This window comes from Camelus dromedarius, chromosome 9 (assembly GCF_036321535.1).
Source record: "Camelus dromedarius isolate mCamDro1 chromosome 9, mCamDro1.pat, whole genome shotgun sequence".
Lineage (NCBI taxonomy): Eukaryota > Metazoa > Chordata > Mammalia > Artiodactyla > Camelidae > Camelus > Camelus dromedarius.
This window is the reverse complement of record NC_087444.1, coordinates 67,012,537-67,026,392: the sequence shown is the minus strand read 5'-3', so window position 1 is coordinate 67,026,392 and position 13,856 is coordinate 67,012,537. Positions and strand designations below refer to the sequence as shown.

The window sequence follows — 13,856 nt, the reverse complement described above, 5'->3', positions numbered from 1 at the left end:
GGATTCTAGGAAATGTGGTCCTGGCGACCGGTGTTGCGGCGGCAGGTGGCCAGACTGTACGCACTGACCTTCAGCGGCGCGCATGAGCCGCTGGGGCACCTAGGCTCCCCTACGCAAGTCTCTGCCCCGAGTTCCCTTTCTGGAGTTGAAACTGAGGTCAAGACATGTGGGGCCTGAGTCGGTGAGGGATTGGGGTGGGAGGGTGAGCGCGGCTCAGAGTAAAACACTTGGGGGATAGGGCAGGGCGATGATGTTATGCTGGGACTGCCGGATAAGGGCGGACTTGCGTCCCCGCGGGAAGGACGGTGTGCCCTTACGGATGGGGAACGCCTAGGCTGTTTTCGGAAAGAGTGGGATTGGCTGGATCCAACTCCTGAAATGGCAGTGGGAGTGGCTCTCATGACGTGTCCCCGGGATTTGGAAGAGTATTGAGACTAGACTTGAGGCAAAGAGCAGAAGTTGCCCTGATGGTAGTAGTGTAATGAAGTCCCAAGGCTTGATCCAGAATTCCCTGGGGTTGTTATTGAAGGCTGAGGGTCAGGTACCGCTTGAAGGAAATTTCCCAAGTGGTGGTGGTGGTGGTGAGGGGAGAGGGGAGAGAGGTGAAAAGGAAGCATAATTTGACAGTTTTGTTCATAATGGATTGGGAAAGGGGGCATTTTAAAAAATAGTACATTAGAATATTTATCTTTACTACTGTTTTTGGAGCCCCCTTAAATTCTGTACCCAAAATTCCCACTGTAAGGAAAAGCTTGGATTGATCTGACACTACATAAACCTCACTGGCACCTACTGGCCTGTAGCTTTTATAAGAGATGAGGGGTTGGCTTCTGGGCATTAAGCAGCCAGAAAATCCTTTAGGAACTTACCCTGAATTGTTGAATTGTAAGTGATCCTATTGTTTCCTTCCTGACTTCCTTAATATCCACAATTTCCTGATAACCATCCCACGTAAAGCCCCACCCTTAAGGCACCTCCAAGACCTATCAATAATGCAGATATTCAAAGATTACTCTTTGAATCTAGAATCTCTTCCAATATGCCTTTGCCTGGAGAAGTGAAAAACAAGGTTTGCATGTTAATATCGGTGTCTTCCACTGGACAGATATTTAGGAAAGAGCAGTTGCCTGCGAACTCATTCCAGTCCTGGTGGTGCACCTTGCCAAGGATTTCATATCCATGAATGTGGAATGCTTGTTAAAGAACTCAATGGGCACCAAAGTCAGGCATGGGGCTCTAAGGGGCACAAATGAAATGGAAGAACTGAAAAGTGTCAGAGAAGGGATGGGGGATGGGGCTAGGAGGTGGGATCCTGAGATAATCCAAATCCCTATGTGTAGACATGTGTGTACAGTCAGTGAAGAGAGACCCCGGCTGATAGATTATAATAAATCAAGCATAATATAACAGCAGGTCAGGTGATGATGGGACTCTGGAAATTTTCTCCCCTTTCTCCCTTCCAGGGAGGGGACAGGGGCTAAAAGTTGAATCAACTGCCAGTGAACAATGATTTAATCAACCATACCTATGTAATGAAGCCTCTGCAAAACCTGAAAAGGATAGGGTTTGTTGAGCTTCCAGGCTGGTGGAGATTCGGGGAGAATGGTTCAGTCAGAGAGCATGAAACCTCTGCACCACTCTTCCCTACCTTGTCCTGTGCATCTCTTCCAACTGGCTGTTACTAAGTTATACCCTTATTGGTGATAAGTAAGTAAAATGTTTTTCTGAATCCTGTGAGCCACTCTAGCAAATTAAATGAACCAGTGGAGGGGGTCATTGGACCCGCAAATCTATAGCCAGTTGATCAGAAGCCCAGGTGACAACCTGGACTTCTGACTGGCATCCTGAGTGGGAGGAGTGGGGAGCAGTCTTGTAGGACTAAGCCCTTAACCTGTGGAAACTGATGCTACCTCTGAGTAGACAGTGTCAGAATTGAGCTGAATTGCAGGACACTCAGCTGGTGTCTCAAAGCTTTGGAGATCCTTCAAGAAAGACACATAAAAAAAATGGGAAAAGTGTCTAAGTCAATTGATAGCTCAAAGAAAATAATCTAAAGTTCTTTTATTAATTTTGTATTTAATAATTACAGAAAATGTGAAATCAAAGATATTTTTGAAAAGTGTGGGGGAGGTTATAGCTCAGTGGTAGAGTGCATGCCTGCATGACTAGCATGCACGAGGTCCTGGGCTCAATCCCCAGTACCTCCATTAAAAAAGCAAGCAAATAAAAAACCTAATTACCTCCCCCCACAAAAAAAAAGTATAAAATTAACTACTTATTAAAACTAAATATTGGCTATATGCTATCGACTATCAGAGAAAATCAAAGCAAAGAAAACATGGTCCAATGTGAATGAGTGAATGCATGAAATATGATCAAAGTACAACTGAACATATTAGTTATGATAATAAGCAAAAATGGGCTAAATTCTCCAATGAAAAAGTACAAACCCAGTTTAATTACCATCATGCTAAGGGTCTCCAAGTACTTAAAAATATGTGCATTAAAAAAATAAGAAAGAGAAGGAACTGGAAGAGAAAGATAGATGAGAGGTTTAAAAGGAAGTACTGCTTTTTTCACTCTGACCTTCAGCACTCCTTGCTGCTGAGAGGTCCAGTCCCAGCTCTAGACCAAGAAATGGAAAGATTTTAGAGTGGCTAGTAGTTTCTCTATAAAATTATTAAGACATTCTCAACAGTTTATGTAAAAAATAACAAAACCATCACAGGTGACTCAGACATAGATTAATAATACATATACTGTCTCCCAGTTACCTACACACAGGCTGAAGGGCCATTAACCTGTTAGGGTCATTGTCTCTTTTATCACTGTGACACCAGGTCACACCCAGATCAGCAGGTACCACACAGACTGGATGTTTCAACTGAAAAAAATAAGCTGCATCTGGAGAAGCACTTATCCAGTGGGGCGACACCAGGAGGTGACACATGCATCTGTGTGTCTGAATGAGTGATCAGACTCTTTTGCCCACAGTTCCTCCATCTCTCATTAGCACTGTAGTCTGTGGCCTCATGTCTTTTGTGGGAGTGGGACAAGGAAGGGAACCCACATTCCAGCCATACTATGGGGAAAGAGGGAAAGAGACACTTTGGAATTTCTGCCCTGATTTCTAAGGGACTTTGATCTTTTCCCTCTGGATTATGTTTAAAGAAAAACACATTCTACTTAAATCTAGTGTTTTATTTGTGTTTTTTTTTAATTTTTAAATTTTAATTTTTCTACTGAAGAATAGTAAGTTACAATGTGTCAGTCTCTGGTTTACCGCATAATGTCGCAGGCTTTGAGGAGACACATAAGCTCAAAAACTAAAAATCAACCTCATTTGGTGATAAGTACAAAGAAAGTATCTCTCCACATCCCTCAAGTTATTCTTCTTGGTTGGCATTTGCTCTGTGAGCTAGACATGACAGAAGAAAAATAAGAAAATGAAAACCCAGGAAAGTAAACACATTTATAAGCTGATGAATGGTCAAAGAATGGGAACATAATACGAGAATGAAAATGCCATTTGGCAAAACCAGCAAAATGAGTCCAAAGATTGGCTTACAAGGAAACTTGCCTTCAAATGCATCCAAGACAGAGGAACAGGGCTAGAAAAGAAGCTCCTAACCTCTAATGAGGTGAGAAAAACAAAAGGAAATCAGACCTCTCCACCTACTCAAAAAAAGGTCACAGACCAACTTCCAAAACAACCACTGCAGTGTCCAAGACAAATGAGAAATCCTGCCCTGAGCAATAAAACCAGGGCAGAAACTGCACCTCAAATCTCAGGAAGGAGCCTGAGCCCGTTCTATGTCTTAGATCCTTCTTACATCTGAGAAAGTCCTTGAATCCTTTGAATCCTTTTCCGAATAATGCTATAAATTGCATGACATAAATTCGTAGGCCTTCAAACTAGAAATTAACATAACATTCTAAACCAACTATACTTCAATTAACAGAAATTTGTAGGATTTCAAACAACTACATGGAAATGCAGCTATCACAATATTTAAATTTTTTGATGTATTAATAGGCATGTCACTGTAGCAGTTATTTTTTAAATAGTTGCACATCGCTTGACACTCCTTCTATCTGTCTCCTTGACTCTGAGTAGATCTGTTGTTTGTAACCCACAGAGTACAGAAGTGATTCTATGTAACTTACAAGGCTGTCACAAAAGACCATGCAGCTTCCACTCTGATCACTACAACACCCACCTTTGGAGTCTCGTGCCATGTGATAAGTCTGGCTACCTTGAGACTGCCAGGCTCTGAGGGAGCCAAGGCCAAATGGAGAAGTCACGTGTAGGCACTTCAAAGGACAGTCCCAGCTGAGCCCAGGCTTCCAAACATCCAGCCCTGGCACTAGACATGAGAGAATGAATCTCCAGATGGTTCTAGCCTCTAGCAGTTGAGTCTTCCCTGCTAAGGCCACAGACATTGTGGAACAGAGACAAGCTGGTCACACTTGGGTCCCGTCTCAGTTCTTGATCCCTACAGAATCCATGAGCATAATAAATTGCTTAGGCCACTAAACTTGGGTGTAATATCTTACGCAGCACAGTCCCTGGCCCAGCCACCTTAACACATTTGTAACAACACTGAGTGGCAGGCTGTCATTGGGAACCGTCATCAGGAAGCTGTGATAACCCTAAGACTACTTGGAGATGCTGTATTATGACATAAAAGCTGCTGTGATGTCCCCACAAAGCTCCATACCCAGCGGGCCTACATTCAGGCTGGAAAGAAATACTCCATTTCAATTAGAGGAAGATGAAAATTTAGACGAGACTTTCTCATGCTCCTCTAAAACCTGGCTCATGGAACTGGGAGGAAGAACTCCTGAGTGAGTCAGATGGAGCCAAAGGCATCAAAAGGCTAGTCATAAAGGGGCTGAGGGTCACTAACTTAAGTTTGGACAAGAAAAGAGAGAGGAGAGAAAAGGATGAACTCAGTAGGAAGGTCAGAGAGAGATCCAATCATGGTTTCCAGGCATCCAAGAAAAGGGGCACCCATTTGAGGAATGGATTCAGTACAAAGATGTGGAGATGTATCAGGGGGAGACAGTGGCTAGTGCTGTATATTTCTGCAGCTCTCATGTAATGACAAAAACTTAGTTTAATTTTCAGGACAATGTCAGGGGCAGAGGGATGTTGAGAATTAAGGACAAGGCCTATGAAGAGTGTGAGGGCTGCTTTATAAAACCCCAAATATCCATTCTTCATGAAGACAGGGATCTAAAGCCCACATGAGGTCTCTCATCCAAGCCTATGAAATAAATCTTACGAAAATGAGATCTATCTACCTAGGAACATTTTAAAGGAGCTGTGAAGGTGGTGTTATAACCATTATTAAAAGAGTCAAAACCAGGATTACATTTTTTAAACGAAACAAAATCCCCAAACCTTAACTGGCTGTTCCTTTCACAAAAGCCATTCCCTATTCATCTCCCCAAAAATAAGAATTTAAAGGAACTGGGAATCATTACTAATACCAAGATTTCAAAATCAAGAACTTATTTTACTTTAAAAGAAAAAAATTCCAAACTAACCTGCTGTGACTTTCACAGCAATTTCTCAAAATAAATGATTTTATGAAGCTGGAGAAGTTGTTAGGACAACCGAAACTAAAATTTTGTTTTATTAACAAGAACAAAAATCCCAAAGTCACTGTAACTGGCTGCCTTCATCACAAGACATTCCACTAAATAATACAGCTAGCAAGAATAGGATTTTTAAAAGGTCGGGGTTTGGGGGAGGATATAGCTCAGTGGTAGAGAGCTTGCTTAGCATGCATTAAGTCTTGGGTTCAACCCCCAGTACCTCTGTTAAGAATAAATAAATAAATCTAATTACCTCCCCGCCCCCCCCAAAAAGGTTGGGGCGCTACACTATTAACACACTCTAAACCAGGAACTTATTTAATAAATCTGAACCCCTCGGCCAACTCCTCCAGGAGGGCGTTCCGGAAACAAACAAACAAACAAACAAAAAACCCCAAAAAACAAACCTCACCAAAAACTAAAAAGGTGTTTTACCGGAGTGGCCTGAAAAATCCCCGTTTTCATCTTTAATCCCGAGACTCTGCGAGCCGGAGGCTGGGAAACCCTGAGAATCAGCCCAAGGGGCTGGGCCGCCCACCAACGACGGCTGGAAAGAGGAAAGGCCCGGCCGCAGCTCGGAGTTTACCCCTCGGGTTCGGAGCCCGAGTCCCAGTTCCCGCCGTGAGAGCCGACCTCCCAAGCGCGCAACCAACCTGGAGGACTTCTCGCCGCGCAGTCCCCCAGCGTCCCCAGTCCCGCGGCCTTGCCGGCCTTGCCGGGACAACCCACGGCTTCGGAACCAGGTTCAGCACGGCCTGCCAGGGCTACGTCTGCTGGCCGCGCGCTTGCCGGTGGCTCCGAATGCGGGCGAGCTTCCGGAAACCATGGCCAACGGGAAACAATCAAATGTTAATAGACTGGACTCCGTTTCCAGGCAACGGGGAGGCGGAAGGAAAGAATGCCCGCATCTCCAAATACAGACTGAGCTATTAGCCAATGGATGTGCAAGGGAGGGGAAGTTTCGCCTCCCGTTGAGCAATGAGAAAAGTTTGGGGCGGACACCCCAACAAACTTTACCAAAAGGTTTCTTGCGGGTCTCAGCCCCAGGATTCCTGCACTGGGCAGCCCACCCGGACTTTACAGTCAACGCTTGCGTTGTTGGCTGCTTTCTCCAAGATTTGCACCCGGTGCTGGAGACTCTCCAGCCTTGTCTGGGTGCTACGAGACCCGACTTTGCCCACAGCAGGTCTCATTATTAATGGGCTAATAAATCATAATAAAGTGAAGTGGACAGGGGAAACATTAATGCAAGAAATCAAACAGATGCTTTCAGTGAAGGGCCCCTTTGCTAAACCAAACCCAGGGGCAGGTTGCACAGCACACAGCTGAAAATTTCTTTAAATTTATTTTCCTATCCTAAGAATCTTTGTCTTTCCATCCAACTACTCAGCACATTCTTCTATTGAATCAACAATAGTAGTCATAGTAGGATCACATGGTAAGTCTATTGTTAGTTTTTTGAGGACTCTCCATACTGTTTTCCATAATGGCTGCACCAAACTACATTCCCACCAGCAGTGTAGGAGGGTTCCCTTTTCTCCACACCCTTTCCAGCATTAATCCTTCATAGACTTTTGAATGATGGCCATTCTGACTTGTGTGAGGTGATACCTCATTGTAGTTTTGATTTGCATTTCTGATAATTAGTGATATTGGGCATTTTTTCAAGTGTATTGGCCAATTGTATGTCTTCACTGGAGAAATGCGTGTTAAATCTTCTGCCCATTTTTGGATTGGATTTTTGTTGTTGTTAAGTAACTGCAATCCCACTTCTGGGTGTCTATCAGGAGGGAACTCTAATGCAAAAAGATACATGCATCCCAATGTTCATAGCAGCATTATATACAATAGCCAAGACATGGAAGCAACCTAAATGTCCACTGACAGACGACTGGATAGAGAAGTTGTAGTATATTTATACAATGGAATACTACTCTGCCATAAAAAAGAATAAAATAATGCCATTTGCAGCAGCACCATGGATGAACCTAGAGATCATTCTAAGTGAAGTAAGCCAGAAAGAGAAATAAAAATACCATATGATATCACTCATATATGTAATCCAAAAAAAAAAAAAAGACACTATGGACTCATGTACAAAACAGAAACAGACTCACAGACTTAGTAAACAGTCTTATGGTTACCAGGGAAAGGGAGTGGGAGGGGAGTTGGGGAGTTTGAGATTTACAAATGTTAGCCACTATATATAAAAATATATTTTTAAAAGTTTCTTTTGTATAGCACAGGGAACAATGTTCAATATCTTGTAATACCTTTTAATGGAAAAATATGAAAATGAACATATGTATGTGTATGCATGACTAGGACACTGTGCTGTACAACAGAGACTGACAAATTATAATTGACTATACTTCAATAAAAAATTTTTTTAATTAAAAATAATAGTAATAGTAAAAATGATTTGAACAATTATGTGCCAGGCCTATGTGCAGTTATTTTACACTGATTGTAACAATGGAGTTTACCATTTCATCCTGAAAAAAGATGTAAGTACAATAATTCACATTTTTCATGTGGAAATTAAAACCAGAATAGGCACTAGAAGGCTTTATCAATGTAACAAAGCAAGTGGAAAGCAAGGTTTTGTACCCACAAGGTCTGGCTTCCAAGTCCACAAGCATTGTCACTATGATACATTGCTATGATATATTGTCACTATGATATATTTTGGATTCTTTTTTTTTTCCTTCTTTTTCCCAATCCCTTCAGGCATTTAAAAATCAGTTTTCTTCCTCCATCTATTTAATTCTATATGGAAAAATCAGTATTCCCCCTCCAGTCCCACCCTCTGACCCAGTTCCAATGTTAACAAGATAATGAACGTCTTTCCACAATGTTCTCCAGGATTCATGTAAGTATTTGAAAACATACAAAAGTATATACCAGGTTTCTTGTTTTCATTATTTTATTATAAACCATTTTACTTTTTCATATAGCAGTTTACCATGAAACACATCAGGACAGTAGATAAAGAGCAAACTCATTCCTTGTAAGAGTTAAAGTATTTTCCATTATATGACAGGATATAATGACAGGATAATATGACTATATATATGTATACACACACACACACACACACACACACACACACACACATCCCTATATATATCCCACATATATATGTGTCATATAAATTACATATAATTTAAGATGTCAAAGTACTTTTTTATCACCAAAACTAGTATTTCAATAAATAGCCTTCTATTTATATCTATATGAGTTTTTAACAGATAAAGTCCTAAACTTTCACTTCTGGCTGATCTTCAGGCTCTGTGCAAGGAGGAAGTGAAGGCCAAGACACAGTTGCAACTTGCCTAACTAAGTCTGAAGGTATGCCAAACACAGATACAGTACATCAGCAAAGACTGGGTGATTATCTTTGGTTCCAGGCAAAAGAAATCTTGGTCAAATTGCTAGCTCAACACAAGACAATGGAACAGATATTTGAAAATGAAAAACAATATACTTGATTCTATAAAATCAGTTAAGTCACTAAACAAACTAGTCATATCAACTGTAACAAGAACCAAAAATAAACCCAGGGGAAAGGGGCAAATGTGATTTTCAGACTTGCCACATTATTATATTCAAGATATCTGGTTTTCAAGAAAAAACTACAAAAAAAGCATGCAAAAAATAGTATAGTTCATATACTGGGAAAAGAAACAGAAACTGTCCCTGAGGAAGCTCAGACATTAGATCTAACACAAAAAGACCTGAAATGAATTACTTATATATATGTTCAAAGAGCTAAAGGAAACCATGAGAACAATTTCTCACCAAAAAGAAAATATCAATAAAGAAAAAAAAATTATATACAGGAGTCAAACTGAGAATTTAGAGCAGAAAAATAAAATAATTGAAATGAAAAATTCACTAGAAGATTCAATAGTAGAGTTGAACAGGCAGAAAAAAAAAACTGGCAAACTTGAAGACAAGTCAAATGAAATTATCTAGTCTGAGGAGCAAAAAGACAAAAAAAAAAAAAAAAAAATGAATAGAGCCTGAGGTCTGTGGGACAATTTCAAGCATTCAAACATACTCAAAAATGGTAATTCCAAACTGGATAAGGGGAGGGGAAGAAAGAATATTTGAAAATAATGATCTACACATCTAAGAATCTCAAGAAACTCCTCATTAGGATACACTGAAAGCGATTCACACACAGATAAATTATAATCATACTGCCAAAAGCCAAAGATAGAATATTTAAAGCGGCAAAATGTACAAAGAATATTAACAAGATTAACAGCTGATTTCTCATTAGAAACCATGAAGGCCAGAAAGAGTGGGATGACACATTCAAAGTGTTGAAAAAGAAAAACCAAAACTGTCAGCCAAGATTTCTATATTTGGTAAAATATTAAAAAAAAAATCAAAAAAAGGAAGAGAAATTGTCATGATAGCCCCAGATGAATTAAAACTGAGAAAGTTCATCAGTATTGACATGCCCTTTAGAAAGTGCTAAAGAAAGCCCTTCAGGCTGAAATGAAACGGCACTAGACAACTCAAATCCACATGAAGAGATAAAGAATACCAATAAAGGTGACTACACAGGTAAATATAAAAGTCAGTATTAGTATAATTTTGGTCTATAACTCATCTTGATTCTATATGAATCAAAAAACAACTACAACTAGACCAAACAGACATATACAAAACACTCCACCCAACAACATTAGAATAAACACTCTTATCAAGTATATATGGAATATTCATCAGGGTAGACCATATATTAGGCCACAAAACTAGTCTCAATAAATATATAAACTCTGAAACCATACGAAGTATTTTCTTTGACCAAAATGGAATGAAATTAAAAATTAATAGCAGAAGGAAATTTGAAAATTCACATCTAAATGGCAATTAAATCCACTCTCTCAAACAACCAGGGGATCAAAGAAAAAAATCATGATAGAATTTAGAAAATACTTTGAGATGAATGAAAATGAAAACACAACACAACAGCAGATACTACTATACATAAAATAGACAAACAACAACGTCCTACTGTATAGCACAGGGAACTATAATATCTTGTAATGGCCTATAATGAAAAAGAACATGAAAAGGAGTATATATATTTATATATATGTATAAATGAATCACTATACTGTATACCAGAAATTAACACAACATTGTAAACTGACTATACTTCAATTAACAACAACAACAACAACAACAACAACAAAACACAACAAAAGGTATGGGCTGCAGCTAATGCAGTACTCAGAGGGAAATCTATAGCTGTAAAATGCTACATTAAAAAGATCTCAAATCAATAACCTAAACTTCTACCTTAAGGAACTAGAAAAAATACCAAATAAACATAAAGTAAGCAGAAGGAAGGCAATGATAAATATTAGAAAGGATACAAATAAAATAGAGAAAAGAAAAATAATAGAGAATCAACAGAACCAAATGTTAGTTCCTTGAAAAGATCAGCAAAATTGATAAACCTTTAAATAGACTAAGGAAAAAAGAAAACTCAAGTTACTAATATCATGAATGAAAGTGGGGACATTACTACTGACCTTACAGAAATAAAAAGGATTATAAGATCATAACCAAGATTTCTATATCCAGTAAAACTATCCTTCAAGAAAAGGAGGAGAAATGTCAAGACAGTCCCAGATGACTTAAATAGACATTTCTCTAAAGAAGATATACAAATGGCCAATAAATTCATAAAAAGAAATTCAAATCATCAGTAATTAGGAAAATGTAATAAATCAAAACCACAATAAGATACCACTTCACAGACACTAGCATGGCTATGATTAAAAACAAAGCAGACAAATGGGAAATGACAAGTGTTGGTGAGGATGTGGAGAAACTGGAACTCTCATACATTGCTGGTGGCAAAAGTAAAATGGTACAACTGCTATGGAAAACAATTCAGCAGTTCCTCAAGCAGTTAAACAGAATTACCATATGACCCACTCTCCCAACTCCTATCCATAAATACCCGAGAGAATTAAAAAGCATATGCTCAATGAAAAACTTGTACATGAATGTTCATAGTAGTATTATTCAAAAAAGCCACAAAGTAAAACCCAAATGTCCATCAGCTAAAGAACTGATTCTGAAATGCTGTCTATCCATACAATGAAATGCTGTTCAGCCGTAAAAAAGCAATGAAGTACTGATATGTGAACAAAGATGCACCTTGAAAACATTATGCTAACTCAAAGAAGCCAGATATAAGAGGCTACATATTGTCTGATTCCATAAATATGAAATGCCCAGAAAAGGTAAATCTATACAGACAGAAAGTATATTGGTGGTTGCCACAGGCTGGGGGAAGGAGAGAATGAAGAATGATAAATAGTAATGGAGGATCTTTTTGGCCTGATGAAAACCCTCCAGAATTAGACAGTGGTGATGGTTGCAAAATGTTGTGAATGTACTAAAAACTACTAAAACGTACATTCTGAAATGTTTAAAACAGTGAATTTTATGTTATCTAAATTTCACTTCAATATAAAAAATTTTAAAGCAAAAGAGTGATTCTATGAAAGAAAATTTTTAATACATCTTTTTTTTTGAAGATCTAAAGTATTTACAGATGGCACAATATCCTAGTCTATGATTTGCTTTAAATTACCTCAGAATTGTGTGTGAGGGAAGGTGGAACAGGGAAAACAGAATTTATCCTGAATTTATTATTGAAGCTAGGTGATGGGGATATGTGTGTTTGATATACTGTTCCATGTCTACGTTTGTTTGAAAATTTCCAAGTATAAGTAAAAATCCAATGTACAAGGCATTACTATTTGATGACATAATATGTATATTGATATGTAGTGAAAATTAATCATGTATTTTTGGATTTTAATAAGCTCAGTTTTTAAAAAAGTTTTGGTATACCCATCAATTCTACTCCTAAGTATATACCCAAGAGAAACTAAAGAATATTTGTACACAAAGATGTGTACCAAATATTCACAGCAACTTTATTTACAACAACCAAAACCTGGAAATAACCCAAATGTAAACGTGCATCAACAGATGAATGGACAAACAGTGGTTCATTCATACAATGGAATACTACTACATAATAAAATTAAACTTCTAAATACGTGCAACGACATGAATGATTCTTGCAGATGTTAAGTGAATAAATCTCCCTACATCAAAGATTATATACTATATAATTCCACTTATATGATATTCTAGAACTTGCAAAACTAATCTGTGGTTTTACAAGTCAGGACGGTGATTCCCTCTGTGGGGTCGTGAATGGAAAGGGGCAACTAGTAGGGGTCTTTTGGGAGGGCTGGGAATGTTCCATTTCTCCTGCCAAGTGCTGGACACAGGTGTGTTCACTATGTGAAAATTTATCAACTGGCACACATAATCTCTGTTCCTTTCTGGGTACACACTAAAAAGCACCATGGACCATTAAGCCTGATCCATGCCATGCACCTCTGCTCCCACGCCCTGGCATTCCCTCAGCTCTGGAAGGCACCTGCATGCGCGGAGCCCAATCCTGGACGCATCTCCCTACAGTGCGTCTTCTGGTGCGTCTGCAGGTGGACTCTCTGACTGAAGCCCTCCCCACACACAGCACAAGGACAGGGCTTCTCCCCTGTGTGCACCCTCTGGTGCCTCTTGAGGGCTGAGTGATGTCTGAAGTTCCTCCTACAAGCAGCACACCTGTAGGGTCGCTCTCCCGTGTGGACCCTCTGGTGGATCTGCAGGGCTGCCCTGCAGCTGAAGTCCTTGCCACAGTCACGGCACCTGAAGGGTTTCTCCCCTGTGTGGATGCGCTGGTGGATAGAGAGGTTGGAGCTGCGGCTGAAGTCCCTCCCGCACACACCACATCTGTAGGGCTTCTCACCCGTGTGTACCTGCTGGTGGATGGAGAGGCTGGAGCTGTGGCTGAAGTCCTTCCCACATTCCTCACACGTGTGAGCTTTCTTTCCCATGTGGTCCTTCTTGTGCCTTCTCAGAGCAGATCCTGAGTTGAAGACTCTGGACCACTCCACACAGTGGTGGAGCTTTTCCCCTGGGAGGGGCACAGGAAAGTTAAGGTCTGTTGTCCTTTCACTGAAGGCTCCTCCACACTCGTCACATGGTGAGAGCTTCTTTCCCTTCTGCGTTCGCTGGTGAATTACAAGCTTTCTGAGCCGGCTGAAGTCTTGGCCACTCTGGGGACAGCTACAGGGTTTTTCTCCTGGAGATACTCGCCAAGAGAGAATCCCATCATTCTCATCCCTGACTCCTGG

General features: G+C 40.0%; 1 protein-coding gene across 1 annotated transcript in view; it reads right to left on the bottom strand.

Moving 5' to 3' along the window:
* Positions 1–8,454: 8,454 nt before the first annotated feature.
* Positions 8,455–13,856, bottom strand: part of ZNF383 (zinc finger protein 383) — a 49,536-nt gene continuing 44,134 nt past the window's right edge. The window contains exon 6 of the mRNA XM_064489638.1: positions 8,455–13,807. Within this exon, the coding sequence (XP_064345708.1) occupies positions 13,080–13,807 (728 nt within the window). The 3' untranslated portion in view covers positions 8,455–13,079. The remainder of the gene's footprint in view (positions 13,808–13,856) is intronic.